General features: G+C 38.6%; 1 protein-coding gene across 2 annotated transcripts; it reads right to left on the reverse strand.

Moving 5' to 3' along the window:
* Positions 1–328: 328 nt before the first annotated feature.
* Positions 329–5,930, reverse strand: LOC149847588 (protein SUPPRESSOR OF GENE SILENCING 3 homolog). 2 transcript variants are annotated; one of them, XM_089998468.1, is made up of 2 exons: positions 5,864–5,930; positions 329–1,466 (listed from the first exon to the last, which is right to left on the reverse strand). In XM_089998468.1, exon 2 carries the CDS (start codon positions 1,424–1,426, stop codon positions 329–331), a length of 1,098 nt encoding a protein of 365 aa, XP_089854594.1. In that variant the 5' UTR covers positions 1,427–1,466; positions 5,864–5,930. The 2 variants fall into 2 exon arrangements, with proteins under 2 accessions (XP_089854594.1, XP_089854593.1); XM_089998467.1 differs by lacking the exon at positions 5,864–5,930 and adding an exon at positions 3,355–3,571.
* Positions 5,931–19,691: the final 13,761 nt, after the last annotated feature.

Genomic DNA, 19,691 nt, shown 5'->3' on the forward strand with positions numbered 1-19,691 from the left:
GTAATTGCTGATTTTTTCAAATGAAAGGAAAAAAGGAAGAAGAATGAGAGCATGTCCTCACGAATTTAGGGCATTAGATGATTACAATAATCATCTACAGATCACTGTGGCTAAATTTAGGCAATGTTACAGTTCACAACCCGCCCACCCACCCACCCACCCACCCAAAAAGAAAAAAAAGAGGGAGGAACACAAGAAGGGCCATTGACCAGTGGAGCCTTTCTAATCAATTATAAATATAAACTGCCTTCCATGCCTAATTGCTAATGGTGAAAAAATAATGACATTACAGACCGTTCCAGCATTCAATTCAAGTGTTCAACATATACTAGGATCCAATGGAAATAAAAGAAGATACCTTATCATCTTCATCCTTATCGAGCCAAGTATTTTGAATAACAACCATCGGGGGCCAAACAATTTCATGGTCAACTGATTGCTCTTTTAGACCTTTCCATTTTCCAAATGTTTCACCTGCAGGTACTAATGAGGTTCCTCTCTTGGCTAACTCCTTCTCTAAGAGTTCTGCAAGTTTCCGATGTAGCTTCACCCTCTGGGTCCCCTTCGTCTTGGCATGGGTCACGAGAGGCTGCATTCCCTTGTACCAATCAATAGCTCCCGGTCCACCCTGGCATGCTGGGCAGTGCCACTGCCTTGAAGGTTCATTTATCTGTTCCACCGTCAAAGAGTCCAAAGATTCAAAAAATTTCCTAAACCACTTACTGTCCTTGAAGTTCTCATCATCCATTTCATTAACATCAGAATCATATTCTGCATCACTCAACAAATCATAGTCACTGTCATCAAGCACAACATCATCTTCTTCAGAACTAGTGTTTAGGTGTGCCCCAGTGTCAGGTTCAGAAACACCTGCTCTGTGTGATTGTTCCTCAGAAAGAGAAAGAGCATTATCCTTTGCTTCAAAAGGTATGCTGGAATTAGTTGTTGCACCTGGATTCTCTCTCTTAGCCCACTGCCACCCATTCTGCAGAGGAGGAGGAATGCTGGGAGGTGCAGGCATGTATGCAGACTGCCATTTGCTTCCAGAACTGGATGATTGTGCCCTAACATTTCCTCTAGCAGCTTGTCTAAAAGAGTCCACTGGTTGATGCTGCCGATTGTACCCAGCCCTTTGTGTTGAGTCATGCTGGGTTGTAGTTTTAGTTGTTGCAGAAGGCACGGATGGCTGTTTTTGTGCACGCCTAGGCTTCCTATATACTTCCCACTCACCATCTTGAGAATCATTACGAAGATCAGCTGTACCACCACTCAACTGATCACTATTAGGGCTGTTACAGTCATAAACAGCAGTACCAGATCCAGACAATCTAACCTGGGAACTTGTAAATTTTCCTTTTGGGGGAGATGCCACAGAAGAGGTTGGGACCTTGCCCCTTTTATGGTTATCTCTGTAGGAACTCTGCATAGTTTCCTTTGAAGAGTCGGACCAGAAATACACAAGATCCCTACAAAACCAACAGATATCTGAAGGATCAGATAGTGAAGTTTAGAAAAGGTAAACATATTATAATTGGAATATTTGTACGAAGGTGGCACCTTCATTTCTATATGCATTTCAATGTAATCAGTAATAAATCAACATGTAAGATTAAAATCAGACGTACAATGTACATACTTCAGTTCACTATGACAGATTTCACATCATGAAAATCTATATGTATTAACGAACCCTAAGCAATTCTGACTTCAGTAAATAGGACATTATCAATGAAACTGAATCAGAATACATTAACAAGCAATCAGCTTTCATAATGTTCAAAAGAACATGGTAATAATTCACAATGACAAGCAAAACAATTTTGGTAACGTTCATTATTGATCAGCAAAACAGGTTAACTTTGTGACTGTCCATGGGGAACTTGAGACCCAAATTTGAGCTCAATATCAAATTCCTTCGAGAAACTTATCCAGGATCATGATATGTGGAGTTTGTCGTTCAAGTTATCCTGGTTCAAACATCAAATCCACAATGCCCAATTATCCATGATATTGATGAAATATTTACAGTAGCTCAATTCGAGAGACAGAACTAAACTGGAAAATCACAATCAGAGTGTTCCATGTACATTTTAGTGCTGAAATTTAGGAGAGAGACAAACAGTTGTGATTACCTAAACATCCTAGAAAAATTGGACTAGACTTCATGTTGTAGCATCAAAATCTAAAATTCAATAGCACATGGATGGAGAATGTCAAGATCATATAATGATACTGATAAACAATTTGACAAAATCTAAAGCAGGATAAAACAAGGTCTAATCGAAACCCAGAAAATAGAACTCCTAACCATGACTAACCATTCCCACATGCAAAACATAAAACTAAAGTGGTCGCTTACAACCTCATGCGGCAATCAATATCAATTTCTAACATATTTAAACTCGCTATCTCTACAATATTCATAAAGAAAATGATTTCCAAGGAGACAAAGACCAGACTAAGTTCTCCCTAATGTGAGTTAAACTGCAACACCTGATAGTACATATCACATCTCTGGCAACATCCTTATTGACAAAAAGAGTAACCAGAACCCAGAGGCATAAAGACATCCATGCACAGGAACGTCTAGACTTCCATATGGCTCTAGGAATATAAACAGATATTCGTGAATTTAGATGCAAGCAAATTAGAAAAGAGAGAAAAGGCAAGACTGAAGGCCCCAATTAGGAATTATTACAGAAGAAAAACAAACCAACATAATTCCACAACTTAAGAAGTTCAAACATATAGAAGGTAAGCCAACAATAAAACTTTTACTAAAACACAATCACAACAAACATCAAATTAGAAAACACGACCAAAATACATAGTGAACATGTCAAACTGACTCAAATCTACATCTATCGTAGACACAGATTCCGTAAGATGGATACACGGAGTCGTTGACTTCAAATTCTTTATTATTAAAGTCAGGCATCTGTAGCCTTCAGACTTAGAGGCATGCAAGGAGCCAAAACTTACTCCCAGCCGGGATACTTTTGCCGGTTACCTAGCTAGAAAGATATTTAAGCTATCTGAAAGCATTTCGTATGTCCAGTAAAGAGCTAACCTGTTTTTTCTTTTTGCTATTTCTCAATAGGAAATGAAAATAAGAAAAACAAGGGGAAAAGAAAGAACAAGAAGAGATCGGCGTCAAATTAAGGGAAGAGAAGAAAGGAATCGATACCACAAGATAAGCAACTAACAGAAGCCGTTTAGAAAAATTACTCAATAATCTAGAAGTGCGGTACATATTCCTAGTCTAAGTAAAAGGCCGAGTCGCATTTTCGTCCTTACAATGAAACGAAATGGGCTAGGCTCTAAGTAAAGCGGCAGAGTTGCAAAATAACTAACCCTGAAAAGATAAGGCAAGAGGGTTTAGGTGTTAGAAAACGATTCCTTTTCAATCAAAGAGGAGATCCAATTCGAAATCGCGGACAAGAAATTAAAAATCCACCGTGCACTTCGTTCCAGCATGAAGCGCTCCTTGAAATGAAAGGAGAGATTGGGCTTCCACGAACATTCTCCATTTCGATTTTCTGGAAAGAGAGGAAAAAAAGCGACACAAATGGTACCCATCACCTGAAACCCGGACGGAGATGGGACCCACAGGAGTTGGGGCGAAAAAGACTGAATATTAGGTTCAATAGAGTAGAAAACAAAAAAATCAGCCGCAAATCTCGTCCGTCAACCTCGTATGCCTGATCGTTCCAGAAGCCCGAGTTCAATAGTTCATCATGGCAGACTTTATCCGTTTACTTGCTTTCTATCTCATTTTGGTTAATTTAAAAGACGGGTAGAGCTCCCGAGAGCGGACAAGGTCAAGGGTGCCATCTGACGGTTGGTACCTTGAATGCCGCTCATCTTCATGATGAACGGCATTCATGGCAGCCCTGATGGTCTGTGCCCCTGACCTGATCCGCTCCCTAGCTCCCAGTGCAATAACTCCGCTTTTAATGTCCCCACCGCCAGCATTTTACCAACGAAAAAACAAAAAGATAGATGAAGAAGGGAAAAAAAAAAGCAAGAATCCTTCTTGCATGTTATTAATATATAGAAAGGCAACTAAGATTACGCCCATTCTCAATATACAACAGCCACAAATTACGGCCGTTCTCAATATACAACAATACTACGATCGAATCGATCGACCATGTTAGAGGTAATTCCATATACTGGAATAAAAATAAAAAACAAAACATACAATATACAGAGTAAAAAGGCCTTAATTTCTTACTTTTTCTTGCTTCCAAGCTTGGGCAGGGGCCATTCTTTTTTAAACATGAAGGATATTATGGTCTTCCACCAAAATACAATGATGGCGAGCTGCTGGATGCGCACGTCCCTCGAACGAGGCCAAGAGTTTGCCGCCAAAAGTTTTCGAAAAAGGAACATTTTGGACAGACGGTAAAAAATGCAAAAACTTAAAAGTATGAGACAAATCCGTACCTCCCTATCAAACCGGATTGACCCACGCGGAACGCACCGCAGGCTCATCGGATGCGCATGAGTACCGCCCTCATGGCCTCAGCACTTTTTTTTTTGTTCACGAAGAACAGGAATACAGCTAGCTTTGCCGGCCGTACTTACAGTAGTTTTGCTCTATAGACGGTGAATACAGCTAGCTTTGGCACAATTAAAGAACATAATGCCCATGCTCATTCTTACAGGCAGGCTAATGAAACCCTGATCAACCAATTCGCAGTCAAGGCCCACTCCCACTACGTCAAATCCCTCGGGGCTGCCTTCTCCATATTATGAAAATTGAAACACAAAAGAAAAACCAAAAAATGTGCCCAATATTCCGCAGTAAAATTGTTATTTAACCATTAATCTTATTAAATAACAAAAAAAGACTGCAAACTTTTGGGGGTGGTACCGTCTTTTCATCTCCAAACGCTAAGCAAAAAACGCAAATATCCTTAAAGAAAAATCCCAAAAAGGATGCCGAGCCCGAAGCGGGCCCAATTAGTTGACCATGGAGCATTGCAATTGCAAGTGATGTGAGATAACATAAAGCCAACTATACCCCTATGAAGTTCCTAAACAAGTTCGTAGAAACTTGGAAATGACGAGAGTTCTAATAGGGACAAATGGACAGTAATATCGTTGAAATTTTGAAATCACCCACAAATAATACCGAATTCCGTAAAAAAAAAAATCAAAAGTAAAATCGGTAGAAAAATTCAACGGAAAGCGACTCTATCATCGCACCAAACTCAAAGCACAAAGCATTCATCTACCAGAGATTAAAGTCTAATATGCGGTTTCGAGATCAAATTTCCACCTCCATTCTCTAATAAAAAACGGAAAAGACCACAGATCAAACTTCGCGTTTTCCATACGAAATTCTAAAAAACAAACAGACAATTTCTGCAAGGCAATCCCGTAACACATCCAGCACAACAGAACAAGAAAACTACGCCGTAAACAGAAGCAAGACCCTCGAGAAGATCCACTGATACAGAAATTCCAGGAAGAAAAACCGATAACATGAAATCGCAAAGAAATCAACCATATAAAAAAATCCCAGAACTCTTTATCAGAATCAAAATCAATCCCTAGCATTATGCACACCACAAACATGAAAAACAGAACTCATCAAGAAGATCAATCATCGGCTCCAGCATCAAATCTCCAATTTCTATTCTTTCAAATAGAAGCCCCAAATTAAGGGGAAAAATTCACAAGCAGATGTTTATTCTCGCATAGAAATCATGAATTTCTATCAAACAAGAGTGCACGGAGGATTCCTCACGACAGGATCAAGAATTCGAAAAAGACAAATGAGAAATAAACACAAAACATCGATCGAAGCGCGAAACTGGGAAGAAGATATGGAGGAAAAAAAACAAATCCTAACTCGATCCTCGGCTAGAAGAAGACGCGCTTCTTCATTCTTGCGCAGCAAGCGAGAGAGGGAGAGAGTGAAAGAAATGACGATATCCCACTGTTTTTACAGGAGAGAGACAGTGGGTCAGTGCGTGAAGAGAGAATGACGAAAATCCTTAGACCGTAAGATTACTCCTCCATGCCATCATATGCCCTTGAAAATTTTAAAACTGAGGTAAGAATCCCCGTCGAGAGGCGGTCCTAAAACGTAGGAGTGTCAACGGTTCGGGTTTACCCGAACTCGACTCGGACCAAATCCTATCGGGTTCGAGCATGGTGACAAATAAGAAGACCCGATTAAGGATCGGATTCAGATTCAAAGGTCCAATTAAAACATTGACCGCGGTATAGTTTGTGAAATTTTATACCAAACCCGGGTTCGACCTGAGTTGTGATTAAGACCCATGATTTTTCAATGTAAAAATGATAAAAAATATCATTTTATCAGGTATAATTCGGGTATGGTTCATGTAGTTCTTATCAGGTCCGGGTAAGGTTTCTCTTATAATAGACTCAATTAGACCTGTGTCCTGACTCGATACCATACCAGAAAATCTGGTTCCACTGGATCCAAACCAAACCCGATCCCTTGACAACCCTATTAAAATGGTTTCATATAGTACTAACTTGTAAACATGATGGGCAAAACGGTTTGGATATGCACTTTTTAATACATCTTCATAACCCCACACCCTAAAAAAAAAGAATGTGAATCTTTCATATGGGGCTAACTTATTTTTTTAGTTATGCCATAGATGAACATGTTTTCATTACCACTCCCAACTGTCTCGGGCTGATCTTTCGGAATGGGGCATTTGCAGTGTGAAGCTCTACTGAGTAGAAAATGCATCGAGTGTAGGAACGCGCAGTATGCATTCACTTGATCGGTGATGTACGGTGGTAGCACGAAATGCAATAGACATCGGTATTGTCGTTAGTGCATTGCTTTATGGCGGCACAGACGCGGAGCATTGTTCGGTTAAGCAGTGTCAGCAGATCACATGATGTTGCCTTTGAAGATTTGGTTAAGGACCTCTCGCCTTGCAAGAGTTCTCTACGCGTAGTGATTTGATGCATGGAGGTACGCGTGGGTTAGGGCTAATTCTCTCAAGAATCACCTTAGGTGGTTCCAATCGAGTATGGTGACTCGGAGCTAGGTGAGTGAATGCCTAGGCGCCGACGAATGAGTCTGGGTGGTGCTCTTCGCTATGGTGTTCAATCATCAACTGATCTTCAAACTGATGGCCGCAAGGTCTTGTTCCTTCGGTGGTATGGTTTTGCAGTGTTGTGTGCATGGAGTCACAATATGTTCCATGACATGCAAGGCTAAGGCAAAGTTTGTGCCTCTTTCGAAAGTGATAGTTGGTATGGGACGACTATGCACTAAGCAGCATATACTACATGGAATGCACATTTGAAAATGCGCTTGATCAGCTTCCGCTAGGCAGCTGCGCACGAGGTGGTGCGCAGGGCCAATGAAAATGATTCAGCACATGAAAAGGTGTTGGTATGCGGCCTTTGGCTGTTAGGCTAGGCAGCTTGGTGCGTCACGGGTTTGTGAAGCATTCTATGCCCGTGACAGAGCGATAGAAAGGCTTGCAGCGGTAAGGAAGGACTATTGCGTTGCACTGGCTTATTGAAAAAAGTTAGCCCATGACAAATTGACATCATAACAGAAAGATTCACGAAGACCTTGTTCTTCATTGTGTGCGACATTGTAGAGGACATTGATGGTTTATCTTGGTTACGTAATTTTGTGCAGTTGAAGTGTGGTTGATCAAGCACAAAAGCAAGATGTTGGCGTGATGATATGGAACAACTTGTCGATGATAAGCAAAAGTGTAAGGTTGCTATTCAATTGGCTAAGGGAACGTAGATAAGCCAAATATTTTTACCAGTTGTGTGTTAGGCTCATAGGTGGAGCGTGATGTTTGCCTTATGCATGCAGAGAATGCATGTTGGATTCAACTTGATGGATTTACACCTTTGGGTATGAGAGACTCAATTAAACTTCTAGATACTCTTCCAATATCGTGGGTTAGCGGAGTGCCCACGTTGAGTAGAATGCTCATTGTTTTGGTCCTTTGAGTTGACAGTTCCTCAATGAATTGTCTGTGAAGAAAAAGTTATTGTTCGTGGCTCTTTGGTTCTTGCTAGAACGTTTTGTTGACTCTGAGAGATAGTACAACGTGCTGGTTTCAAGAGAGTTCCAGCATTGGGCCAAAGGTGCCCATGTGAGAACGGGTTTCCAGGAAGACGCTTTGAAGGACCACTTTAGAGTGATACGCAAGAAGACGTCCTTCACTTGAGGACTAGTTTGGACCAGTGAAAAACTGTAAATTGGTGCTTAAGGGAGTTGATATCCCTATGACACGCATTGGTGATCGTCTTTCTCTGTGAGGACCACGAAGGGCTTGGACTTGCCCTTGTTGGGATTGAAAGGCATCTCAACCATGAGCATGAAGATGTCAAGTTTGTCGTAAAGGCGAGGATGACCTGTTTGTGTTTGAGACTGCACTGGGGTCTCACGAGTAGAGAATGCTCAATGTTGATAAAGCAGAAGACCGTTGTCTAAGTGATCGAAGATGCGTTAAAGGAATATGACTTGACGCGTTAAAGGTTATGGTGATATTGGATGTAATCCAGAACAAGTGGAGTAGGGTGAAGAAAAGAAGTAAACCAAAGATAATTGTAAAGGAAAATTGGCATATCAGTGAAGACTGTGTTCTTACCTGCATCAGCATTGTCGAGGATGACAATGATTTTGGGTGGGGAAGAATGTCTCGTGCCGATCTTTCAGAATGGGGCATGTGCACTGCAGAGCTTTACTAAGTGAAAAATGCATCGAGTGTAGGAACACGCGGTGTGCGTTCGCTTGATCAGTGACATGCGATGATAGCACGACATGTGATAGGCATCGGTATCGTCGTTAGTGCATTGTTGTGTAGCAGCACATACGTGGAGCATTGTTCGGTTAAGCAGTGCCAGTGGATCAAGGGATGTTGCCTTTGAGGATTTGGTTAAGGACCTCTTGCCTTGCAAGAGTTCCCCACGCGTAGTGATTGAATGCACGGGGGTGCGTGTGGGTTAGGGCTAATTCCCCCAGGAACCACCTTAGGTGGTTCCAACCGAGTATGGTGACTTAGAGCTAGGCAAGTGAATGCCTAGGCACCATCGAATGAGTCTTGGTGGTGCCCTTCACTATGGTGTTCAATCATCAACTGGTCTTCAAACTGAAGGCCGCAAGGTCTTGTTCCTTCGATGGCAAGGTTTTGTAGTGTTGTGTGCATAGAGTTGCAATACACTCCATGACACGCAAGACTAAGGCAAATTTTGTGCCTATTTCGGAAGTGATAGTTGGTATGAGATGGCTATGCACTAAGTGACATGGACTACATGGAATGTGCATTTGAAAATGTGCTTGATATGCTTCTACTAGGCAGTTGCGCACGAGGTGGTGCACAAGGCCAATGAAAATGATTTAGCACATGGAAAGGTGTTGGTACGCGGCCTTTGGCTGTTAAGCTGGCCAACTTGGTGCGTCATGGGTTTGCAAAGCATTCTATGCCCGCGACAGAGTGATAGAAAGACTTGCAGTGGTAAGGAAGGACCATCGTGCCACACTGGCTTATTGGAAAAGTTAGCTCGTGACACCAACTACTGCTCCCAAACAGAGCTTTAGAGTTTGCAAAAGAGCACAAATACAAGGATTGTTTAAGTGCCTGCCATATGACAGAGGGATTATATAATACTGTCATATGATTGGCCTGTGTCACTTAAGCAAGCACGTGCTTAAGAAATCTTGAATTTTGTTTGTCTGCAAAATGAATAGCTGAAAAGTTAGATCAATCCATGGTATTTGGAATGATGTGCATCACATGGATGAACGACCTCACAAAGCTAACTTTCACATATGATTGTCAGAGCTCATTATGACCTGATATAGGCTCTCAAAAAAGGAAATCCCCTTCTTCTTATCTTGGCAAAAGAGTTTTTGGATAAACCCAACGGGTTTGGCATAGTGAGATGGGGCCTAGACGTACAACCTAGGTTTAAATCTCATGGGTGTCACCATCTTGCGTAGGCTGAAACTTGGTGACTTCAGGAGGTCGAGGGTTAAGCCCTCAAAGTTATAGGTCGACATGGACATGGACATGGACAACGACAATATGTACGACAAGGTAGGCTGAGCCAACGCCGCTAAGTCTTTGTCCCTAGGATAGTTTCTTCGTGTAAAAACAAGTTTTGGGAGAAAGAACATGAACGTTTTATTAAAAATACTTTCCAAATTATTTTATTATGGATCTAGTTTTGTTGGGTCTTAAGATTTAATTCAATTTTATCTAAAACATTTATTTTAAATCTATTGGTTTCTATATCCTACCTTGGTTTTCAAGGAAAAGTCTTGCATATAAATTTTTTACTTTATTTTATAAAATTAAACCTCGTGTATCATTTTATTGATGTTTTAACTTTTTTTCACCAGTCTTTGAATGTAAAATGTTTAACTCATGTATTCATTTTTTAGGACACGTTTGGAAGCAAGAAAAATGCTCATAGAAGAAGAAAATTTTGCACATGAGAAGTTTTGATATGATAAATTTTCTAAAATAAAAAATTCACTTGTTTGGGTAGCACAAGAAAAATAAAATAAAAAAAACTTGAAAAAATGAGAGAGGCGGGGGAGTGGTGGAGCTTCTTTGGCATAATTTTTTGAGAGGTGCGTGTGGTGACATCGATGGTGGTGGTGGAAAATCGTCGTGAGGTGGTGGTGGAGCTTCTCTGGCACCATTTTTTAGGATGTGGGTGATGGATGGCGGGGAAATCGTTTTTTCGAGAGGTGGGTGGTGTTGAGATGGATGGTGGTGAAAATTCATTGTGGGGGTGGTAGTAGTGGTGATGAGATGGTTGGTGGGGAGTGGACCTCACCGTTTTCTCTTTGTACGGAACATTGCTCCACCTCTCCCCATGGAGAAATGTTGTCTATCAAAAAGTTTACTTTTTAGAAAAACTCTTTTAGGAGAAATTTTCTCTCATTTGGAAGGGTCGGAAAAACTATATGGAATTTTCAATTTGTATCACTTTTCCTACATCTTATCTACTTTCAAACATGCCCTTAACTTTTTTTGTTGACATATTGCTAACTGGCTTGTGCCTAACAAATGTTGTGATTGGTCTGAAAGAGGTAGATGGGTTAGACTTAGGGCTTTTTTTATTGTATCACATGAAAATCACTCATTAAAATAAGAGTGATTCTCACATGGACCCAAATCTCATGCTCAACCGAACATGGGATTGAGAGAGTGATTCTCACATGGACCCAAATCTCATGCTCAATAAAACATGGGATTTGGGCTCACGTGATTTCGAATCACATATGATTTGAAATCATGTCAATGCATGAGATTTTGAATCTCTCGAGAGGGGTGTGATTTTGAATCACACGATTCAAAATCACACCTGTGGAACATGTGTTCTACAAAAATAAAACAAAGTGAACCCAACGTTTACTTTGCTTTTTTATACCTCCTCATCTTCTCCTCTCTTCTATATGAAGAAGAAGAGCAGGGAAAAAGGTAAAAGCAATCTTCTTTAGAAAACCCAAACAACATCGAAGAACCCCAATATCATCGAAGAAAGGGGAAGGTCACTAGAAAAAACAGGTAAATTATTATTTTTCCTTTTGTTTGTTGCTAAAGAGGGTAGAGGGTGCTCGCCGACATCGATTTCGACGGGCTTCACTAGTTGGCTGCCGAGGGGGCAGAGAAGCCCAAGGGAGAGACATGACTAGAAGTGTCAATGGGTTGGGTTTACCATTTAACACCCCAAGATTTCAAACCCAAAAAATGCATGATTTTTTTCATCAATGAAAACCTTTTTAACTTTGGTTTAGAAGTTTTGACAAGTTACAAATCATACAATAACGATAATAATGAATTTCAATGCAGATAATATTTCTAAAATGTTTTAGTTATAGTAACTAGAGTATTTTTATTCTAGAATAAACTAGTTTTCGGGAAAGAAAAAATGATTGGCTCTCGATGCCGCCACAGTTTTTCACTCGCGCTACAATATACTACTCATTACCTGAAATTTTGTATGGGGTCAAATATCCTCAAGCCCTTAATAGACGTATAATGACAAAACATATATGCATAGAAACAAGCAAATATAAAACACATTCATTTCATATGCATATGATAAATTAATAATTATCATCACATAACTGGTTAACAAATAATGGTAATACAATAGTTTAATATCATATGCAATAATCTTACTCATGTATGATCATTCAATTTATGCATGATTTATCACTGCAAACAAAATATTCACCTTAGGCATGAATAACTTATAATTCTTTTATTTATATTTTTCTTTCTTATATAATGCATGGTATGCTTCACTAAATGCACAATGTACATTTATTTTTCTTTCATGATACTCTATGCATGTTTGTGTTTTCACCCTTAGGAAGGTCTCCATGTGGCTCATGGTGGTGTTAGGAGGCTATTTTAGGGTTCGTAGTTTGTGTGAAATGGCTGAATTATGCGAAAAGGCCCATCGGTTCGCGAGGAGCGGATTTTTCATTAAAAGGTAAGGAGATCTATACTTCTCTTATGAAACAAAATTTGTAGCATGAATTCCATTGATTTTTTTTAAGCATAGACCCGAAACCAAACCTCACATACGTGGGTTTGGCTTAGGGCTATCAAAATATGGAAAAAAAATGATTTTCTGAGAGAAAACCTTTATTGAAAACACGTTTTTTCCAAAAAATGGTTTCTGAGAAATTAAAACCATAAATTTTCAAAATACATAAGTTAGGCTATGATGTTTTTGCAAAAATTGATTTGTGTCAATAGTGTATGATACTATTGATGTTCTGTAAAAATTTGAAGGATTTTCATAGTCGAAATCCTTGAATTTTGTGAATTTAGTCTTAGCGGGTTTGTAAAAAAAAAAATTGATAAAATTGGTAAAACTGTGAAATAGTTAATGGATTCCCTACAAAATTTAGTTGTAGTTGGTAGAAAAGGTACATGCTGATATTCTGAATTTATTTTTTATTTGTAGAGAAATTTTGTGTGTTAATTTTTAAATCGTGTTATTTTCCAAATTTATTTTTGAGAAAAGTAAGTCATATGTAAGATGAGTCTAGTTTTTTGGCCAAACGGCTGAGAAAAAATAGATTTGTCTACTGTGGATTATGTTGAATTGAAATATGTGATTTGAGTTAATTTTTTAAGTTAAATTACGTTAAAAAAATATGGGTGTACGGATTCGAGTGACCCGGTTTGGCACCACCCGAATGCATAGACCCAGTATTACAATTTTTTAGCTTGACACCTGACCAGAAAAATGCTCATAACTCCCTCATCAAGCGGAGTTCTGATGAGCGGTTTATTTGTTAGAAAGCCATCATAATTGTGCACATGCTGTGAAATTTTGGGCTCTGTTTATGAAATAAGCACAATTCTGTGATAGTTAGAACAAAAAAGTGCATGTCTGTAATAAAATATTCGCAACTTCTTCATACAAATGAATTTTTATGAATGGTTTGCGGCTATAAAAAGCTAACAAAATTTTCTTCAATTTATAAAAAACTCAATTCTGTTTACCAAATAAAAATTATTCTGTTAACTCTGTAACAATCGGAAAAAGTTGAGAGTTTTGCAAATTGGAATCGATCTAAGGACCGAACATCGATACTTGCATAGTTTGCTTATGCTTTGCATAAATTCTTTTTATGATCAGTTTTTTGAATGTGTATGCACGTATAAGTCTGATTTTATGCAGGGTATGATATGCCTACCCTCAGGCATGAATGTATGTTGCAATATTAAGATATGATGCCTAAAAGAGGGCTACAAATTAAGTAAGGCATCAAGAGTTCTGATTTGCGCAATGTAATTGAGAAGGGTTAATGCTTTATATGTTGTTAAATTATGCAAATTCATGTGATGTTAATGATGTGGTTGATGACATGAATGCATGCCAAGGTGTGTATGAAACTTGCATGGATGTTCTATTTCATTCACACATACGTTTATAAGCACGAATGAGTAAATCAAGGTCAAGATTATAAGTGCATCCATTGACCGATGAGGGGCAAAATCCTTTTGCTAGATTCGAATTACCATGATTGCACAAAATATATTAATTAATGTAAGCAAAATAATGTCACATCACAAGTAAAAAATGTTTGCGAGGAGAGTGATAAGTGGTACATCTGACTTCGTGGGGCAAGTCATGTTTCGAGCACAGAATGTTGCTCCTTCCCACCTATGAAGATTGGGGAAACCCTTTGCATTAGACTACAACTTAGGAAAAAATATATTCATGAGTGAAATTCTGATGCATCGGGATGGAGGTGTTGAGAGTCTCTCTCGAATTGTTGTCCCCCACTCGGGACTGGTGAAAGGTGCCCGACCACGACAAAGCCACCCATGTATGTAAAATACTGTCTGAGCCACGGTTCTGATCCAGGTTCATGCCTGTGTTGCACCCAGGGGGCTAAGAAGTGAAACAAAAAGTGTATGTGCATTATTTAGGCATAACATGCATCATTTAAGAAAAAAAATATAATCAAAGATAAGAATTGGTTTACGCATTAGACGACTTCTGCATTTGGTAAGTTCATGCATTTTATCTGCTTTGCTTGAAACAATTGATGCATACTTATTTAAATTAATGAATTGTATGCCCATATCAGCTATGCAAATGTGTGATTTGTTCTTTAGTTAGATTATGAAAAGTTGGATAAAATTCTTGTTTTGTATTTCTGATTTACGAGTTTAGTATAATCTACCCTACTAAGACATGCTATGTCTGACCATATCTAAATTAAATATTTTTCAAGAAGTGAGTAGATGCTTACATACGAAGACAGAAGGTTACGACGGGGACCAAGCCTACCCTTCCTATGCTTCCATGAATTTTGGACTCTGATTATTTCTTTAATTTTTATTGTAAATGGATAAATATAATTATTTATGAACGGTTGTGGACTTTGATTTATTTTATGCATGTTTGAATTTATTTTCAATTTCACAATTGTATGGTTATGAATGATCATAAAAAGTAACATGCCAAATTTTAAACCTAAGGAGTTTTTTCGTTGTTATTTGTTAAAGTATTTGGAAAAAAAATCCACCATTTTTCAGGTTTTAAAAATTGTGGTGTTACAGTCCAAGTGTACCCCAATTGGACTTTTCAACCCTGAATTTATACAGGTTGATTCTCTTGGATCTCCTATTAGGATCCAAACCCAAATATGTCTTCAAACCTTATAAATTGAGATTTTTTTGAAAATCTTACAGATAATTGGATGAAATTTAATTTCATCATCTCTTAGTCATTAATTTATTTGTGAGCCTCATAAAAATATGAATTAATCTTTATTTACCAAATAATTATAAATAATAATTAATTGCAAAATAATTGGCGTTCACTTGAAAATGTGCCAATAAATTATCAAAGAAGGTAAATAACAATTAATTGTGAATGAATTAGAAATTCACTAGTATTTAGGTCAATATTTTATTCAAATATTCTTCAAAATTTGCTGGTCTTACATACCTGGAGCCGACCCGGAGCAAACCTTATAGGATTTCGAGTATGGTGACAAATAAGAAGGCATGATTAAAACCCCAGTTCAGACCAGATCATTCGATTAATACATGAACCCGAGTATAGTTTGTGAAATTTTATACCAGACCCGAGCCCAACCCGAGTTCCGATTAAGACCCGTAAATTTTCAATGTAAAAATGATAAAAAATATTATTTTACTGTGTATGGTCCGGGTCTGTTTCATTTTGTTCTTATCGTTCATGTATGGTTTCTCTTATATTAGACCCGATTAGACTCGGGTATGAACCCGATACCATGCTTGAAAATATGGTCCAAGTCTGGTTCCACCCGGGTTCGAACCAAACCAGACCCGTTGACACCCCTAGACATGGTTGCTGAAGAGAGGCTTAGAGCATAGAGCCTCCGATTTAATTTTTTGATTTTCTGTTTGCATCTTTTTTTTTTTGCGATACCATTCCTCACGTTAAACAAACATGAGAATTGGAATCACATGATTTCGATTCTCATGTGATTTAATTTCATTTTTTTGAAAAATGCAGATCACCCTTTATATGGCATTGAAGAAGACTGAATTCTTTAGAATATTGATCAATATGTAATTTGGAGTAGCAATCATGGCATGCACGATTGATGAATGAAGATTAACTAGAATTTAGAGAGTTAAGAACTCTTTAATTGTTCATTTCAGCTTTTGTAACAATGCTTGCCATGGTTAGTCAGATTACTGCTCCAAATCATCATATCATGAAAAGGTGAGGGGAGCTTGTAGTAAATCAATTAAAGTGAAGCGCATTGTGGCATCTTCGTAATTTTATCATATTCCTGTGGCGAAAATAGAAGAGTACGGTGCACAGGGTTCGTGAGCTTCCGGTACAGGCGGGGTCTTGGGGTTTGGCTAGGGTTTGATTAGAAATGAAGATTCACCCCCTTCTCCTGTTGATGCACTACATAATTCTAGAAGCAAAAATCAGGTTATGCCTCTACACCCCTAGATTATAGCACCTCCATCACAGAAACAAGAAGTTTAGATGCATTTATAAAATAAGAAGTTTAGATTATAGCACCTTGATTTCTGATTAGATATGTGTCCAAGTCTAAAACTAACTCAGATGCACATCGAGTTTGGATTCAGAATGGTTGAATTCCAATTTGATCATATCGGAGTTCGGACCTACACTTTTAATTTCAGAACCAACTAGCTTCCGGAGCTTGACCAATTGTTCAGACTCATATTTGAAACCAACTGACTATCACTTTCTACTGCTTTACTTTTCATGGTGTACTTCAATCGGCAAAGCAGAATTGCAGCTCTGCACATTTCAATTATAGCTGAGATTCTGATTGGGTAAATCTGGATTGGCAGATGCCTTGACTGATCCATTTTTATAGATTAGTTTTTAATAATGCTCAATGGATGCAATTTTCCATGTTATTCAGACCCTTTTTGTTTTAAGCAATTCAAATGCTTGGTCTAAAATCAAGGATCTTAGATCTTTGATATAAAGAGCATCGAGGAGAGATCCAAGGATATTTCATCCCATCAGATTCCGCGGGATCTCCAATCCAAATACAATATATCCTTTTTGGATATGGACCTTAAAATTGAATCTGGAATTGCTTTTCACCTGAATTGAACTCGTATATATATCTGGATCCTTTTAGGACCAAGTCAATTTTTTTTCATTGGATCTGTATTCTGATTTGGATAAAATCAGGCCTTTTGTGTTCTCTACATGTAATACACGTACTCAAACTATTTTTACCAGATCTAACAGCACGATGTAAAATTCAGATGCGGGTTTAGACTACTTCAATGGATTTGTTATGGATTTTATTTACGTTTATACTTCCTGCTTAGAGTTTGATTTTGGATTTGGATCAACATTGATCAGCTTGTACTTACTTTATCTGTTTGCACCCTTTTCCAGCATCCTTTGGAATTTCATGGGTTGGATTTACACTTACATTTCAGAATTGAAAGGTCGACATATTCGCATTACTTAACAAATTTGCAAACAGCACCAAGGAATCCTCTTTGCTATATGTGCTAATAAATTAACATACTTGTGCCCTATTGATTTTGACTATGGTACGAAAGCAAGTTAATGAAGAAAGAAAGAAAAGAAAAAAGGTTTGGACATATTTGCATATCATAAAACGTAGTTCCATGGACGCTATTGTTTTGTTTTAATTTTTTTATTTTTTAGATCTTCAAATTCTTTAAGTTTGAATAACATATTGTGTTTGACTGCACTTTAAAATCTGAAATCTCTCTCTCTCTTGTTATAGTGCTTCCTTCATATCCATCTTAAATTAAATTCAGTTTATAAATATCCCACAAGCTTCACTCATCTGGCAAGTTGACGGGATGTCATGAGTTCGAAACCCACGAATGTTGTCCATTGCCACAGGTCAAAGCTGAGTGTACTTTTCTGGTGGGCAAGGAAGACATCAAGGGCTTTACCAATTGGTGGCCAGCTAATGTGCGATAATGAAAGTAGGGATGACATTGGACCAGGGCGGAGGCAGGGGACAAGGTATCCACTCCCGCCTCATCTCAAAATTCTGCGCTCCATCCCCGCCTCCATCTCCATCCCTGCACAGGTTTTTATTCTAACCTCCATCCCTGTTTTATGTCCTCCATACCCGGTCCAAAAGGGGCGAGAAGGGGCCTCGTTTTCCCTCGGTCCACTGTCATCTCTAAAGAGTATTTTAGCATTTTACTAACGGGGATCAGGGCGGGGGACAGTGCAAGTCCATTTCCGCATGAGTTTTGATTTTAACCTTCATCCCCGCCTCCATCCCTGGTCCAACCGGGCAAGGCGGGCCGGGCCCCCTCTTTCCTCCGGTTCACTGCCATCCCTAAATGAAAGATTTCTCGTCTTAGAAAAGAAAAACAAAAAAAAAGGAGGTCCATCTTCAGTTTTGCTCTGTCCAAGAGCTGGCGTTGGCAGTGAAATGCCAACTCTCATTGCTGTTTGGGGTCAGTATTGGGCCGGAGCTGGCATCTCCTTGACAACTCCAAGCACCTGAAAAACTAATAGAGCCAAAAAGTAGACTAAGAGTCTCTTTGGGAACTGGTAGCTTAGACGGGAGTTTATGCATTTATTAGAAACATGGTCAAAACTACCTTAATGGTAGATGTTTGGAAACCGGCATCTGGAATAGGAGTTTATGCATTTGAAAAAGGCAGTAAGATTATCTACATTTGTATTATTGCCAAATCATAAATTTGATAACTACCAAATCCACGGTTTGGCAGATGTCACTTTTTCAAATGCACAAACTCTATCTGACTGCCAGTTTCGAAACAGAGCCCAAATAAAAAGAAAATTTGACCAAATTCAGTACAGGGTATGAAATACCAAAATATGCCCACAATATATATAGTAGGAATGACTTGTGAATGTTACCAATTTGATGGGATGTCACAAGTTCAAAACCCACAGGTGGCATCCCTTGTTGCAAGGTTGAAGTTGGGTGTACTCTTCGGTGGGCAGGGATGACTTCAAGGGTTTTGTCAACCAGACGCCAGCCAATGAGCGGTCAGTGATGGGTTTTTTCACTTGGATTATCTAAAACAAAACCACAATATGTATGAAGTGTTTTTATATTCGTTAATTGTCATCAACCAATTTCAATGCCAAACATAATGTATATCAAATTGCCCATTTGGCCTGGCACCAGTAGTGTAAAACAGATGAATATGTCCAGCATCACAAGAAAAGTGACCAAGTTCATGAACTCATACTTCTTGCACTAATTATGTTAATTGGAGTTCAAGAACTTTATGTCATCTTTGCACTAATTACGTTAATTAGGTTTTTCCCTTGGATATAAATGATAATAATAATAATAATAATAAAAGAAAAGAAAAGAAAAAGTGATGGCAGAAGTTTGTCCTAACCATAAAATAAATTCTTAATTATTACAGCACAAAGTCCGAAAGTACTACCGAAGGAAGCAAATTAACAAGGTCCAAGTTATATTTAGTACAAAGAGGAGGCACAAAAGGCCTTAATTTGGACTACTAAAGTCTTCCAAAACATGTGGTGATATGAATATTAGTTATGAGGAATGCAGTGAAGGATGGTATGCATCTACTACCTAAGCGGATGACTGGTAGGGTTTTTGAAAGGTGGTCAGAGAAAATGAACCCAGAGACCCAAAAAATCTCTCCCTAGGGTCACCATCAATGGTGTGG

Source organism: Nuphar pumila, chromosome 2, assembly GCF_984573655.1.
Source record: "Nuphar pumila chromosome 2, dmNupPumi1.hap1.1, whole genome shotgun sequence".
In the NCBI taxonomy this organism is placed as follows: domain Eukaryota; kingdom Viridiplantae; phylum Streptophyta; class Magnoliopsida; order Nymphaeales; family Nymphaeaceae; genus Nuphar; species Nuphar pumila.

Coding starts and splice junctions, on each gene's coding strand:
- LOC149847588 (XM_089998468.1), bottom strand. CDS start 1,426: ATGCAGAGTTCCTACAGAGATAACCATAAAAGGGGCAAGGTCCCAACC.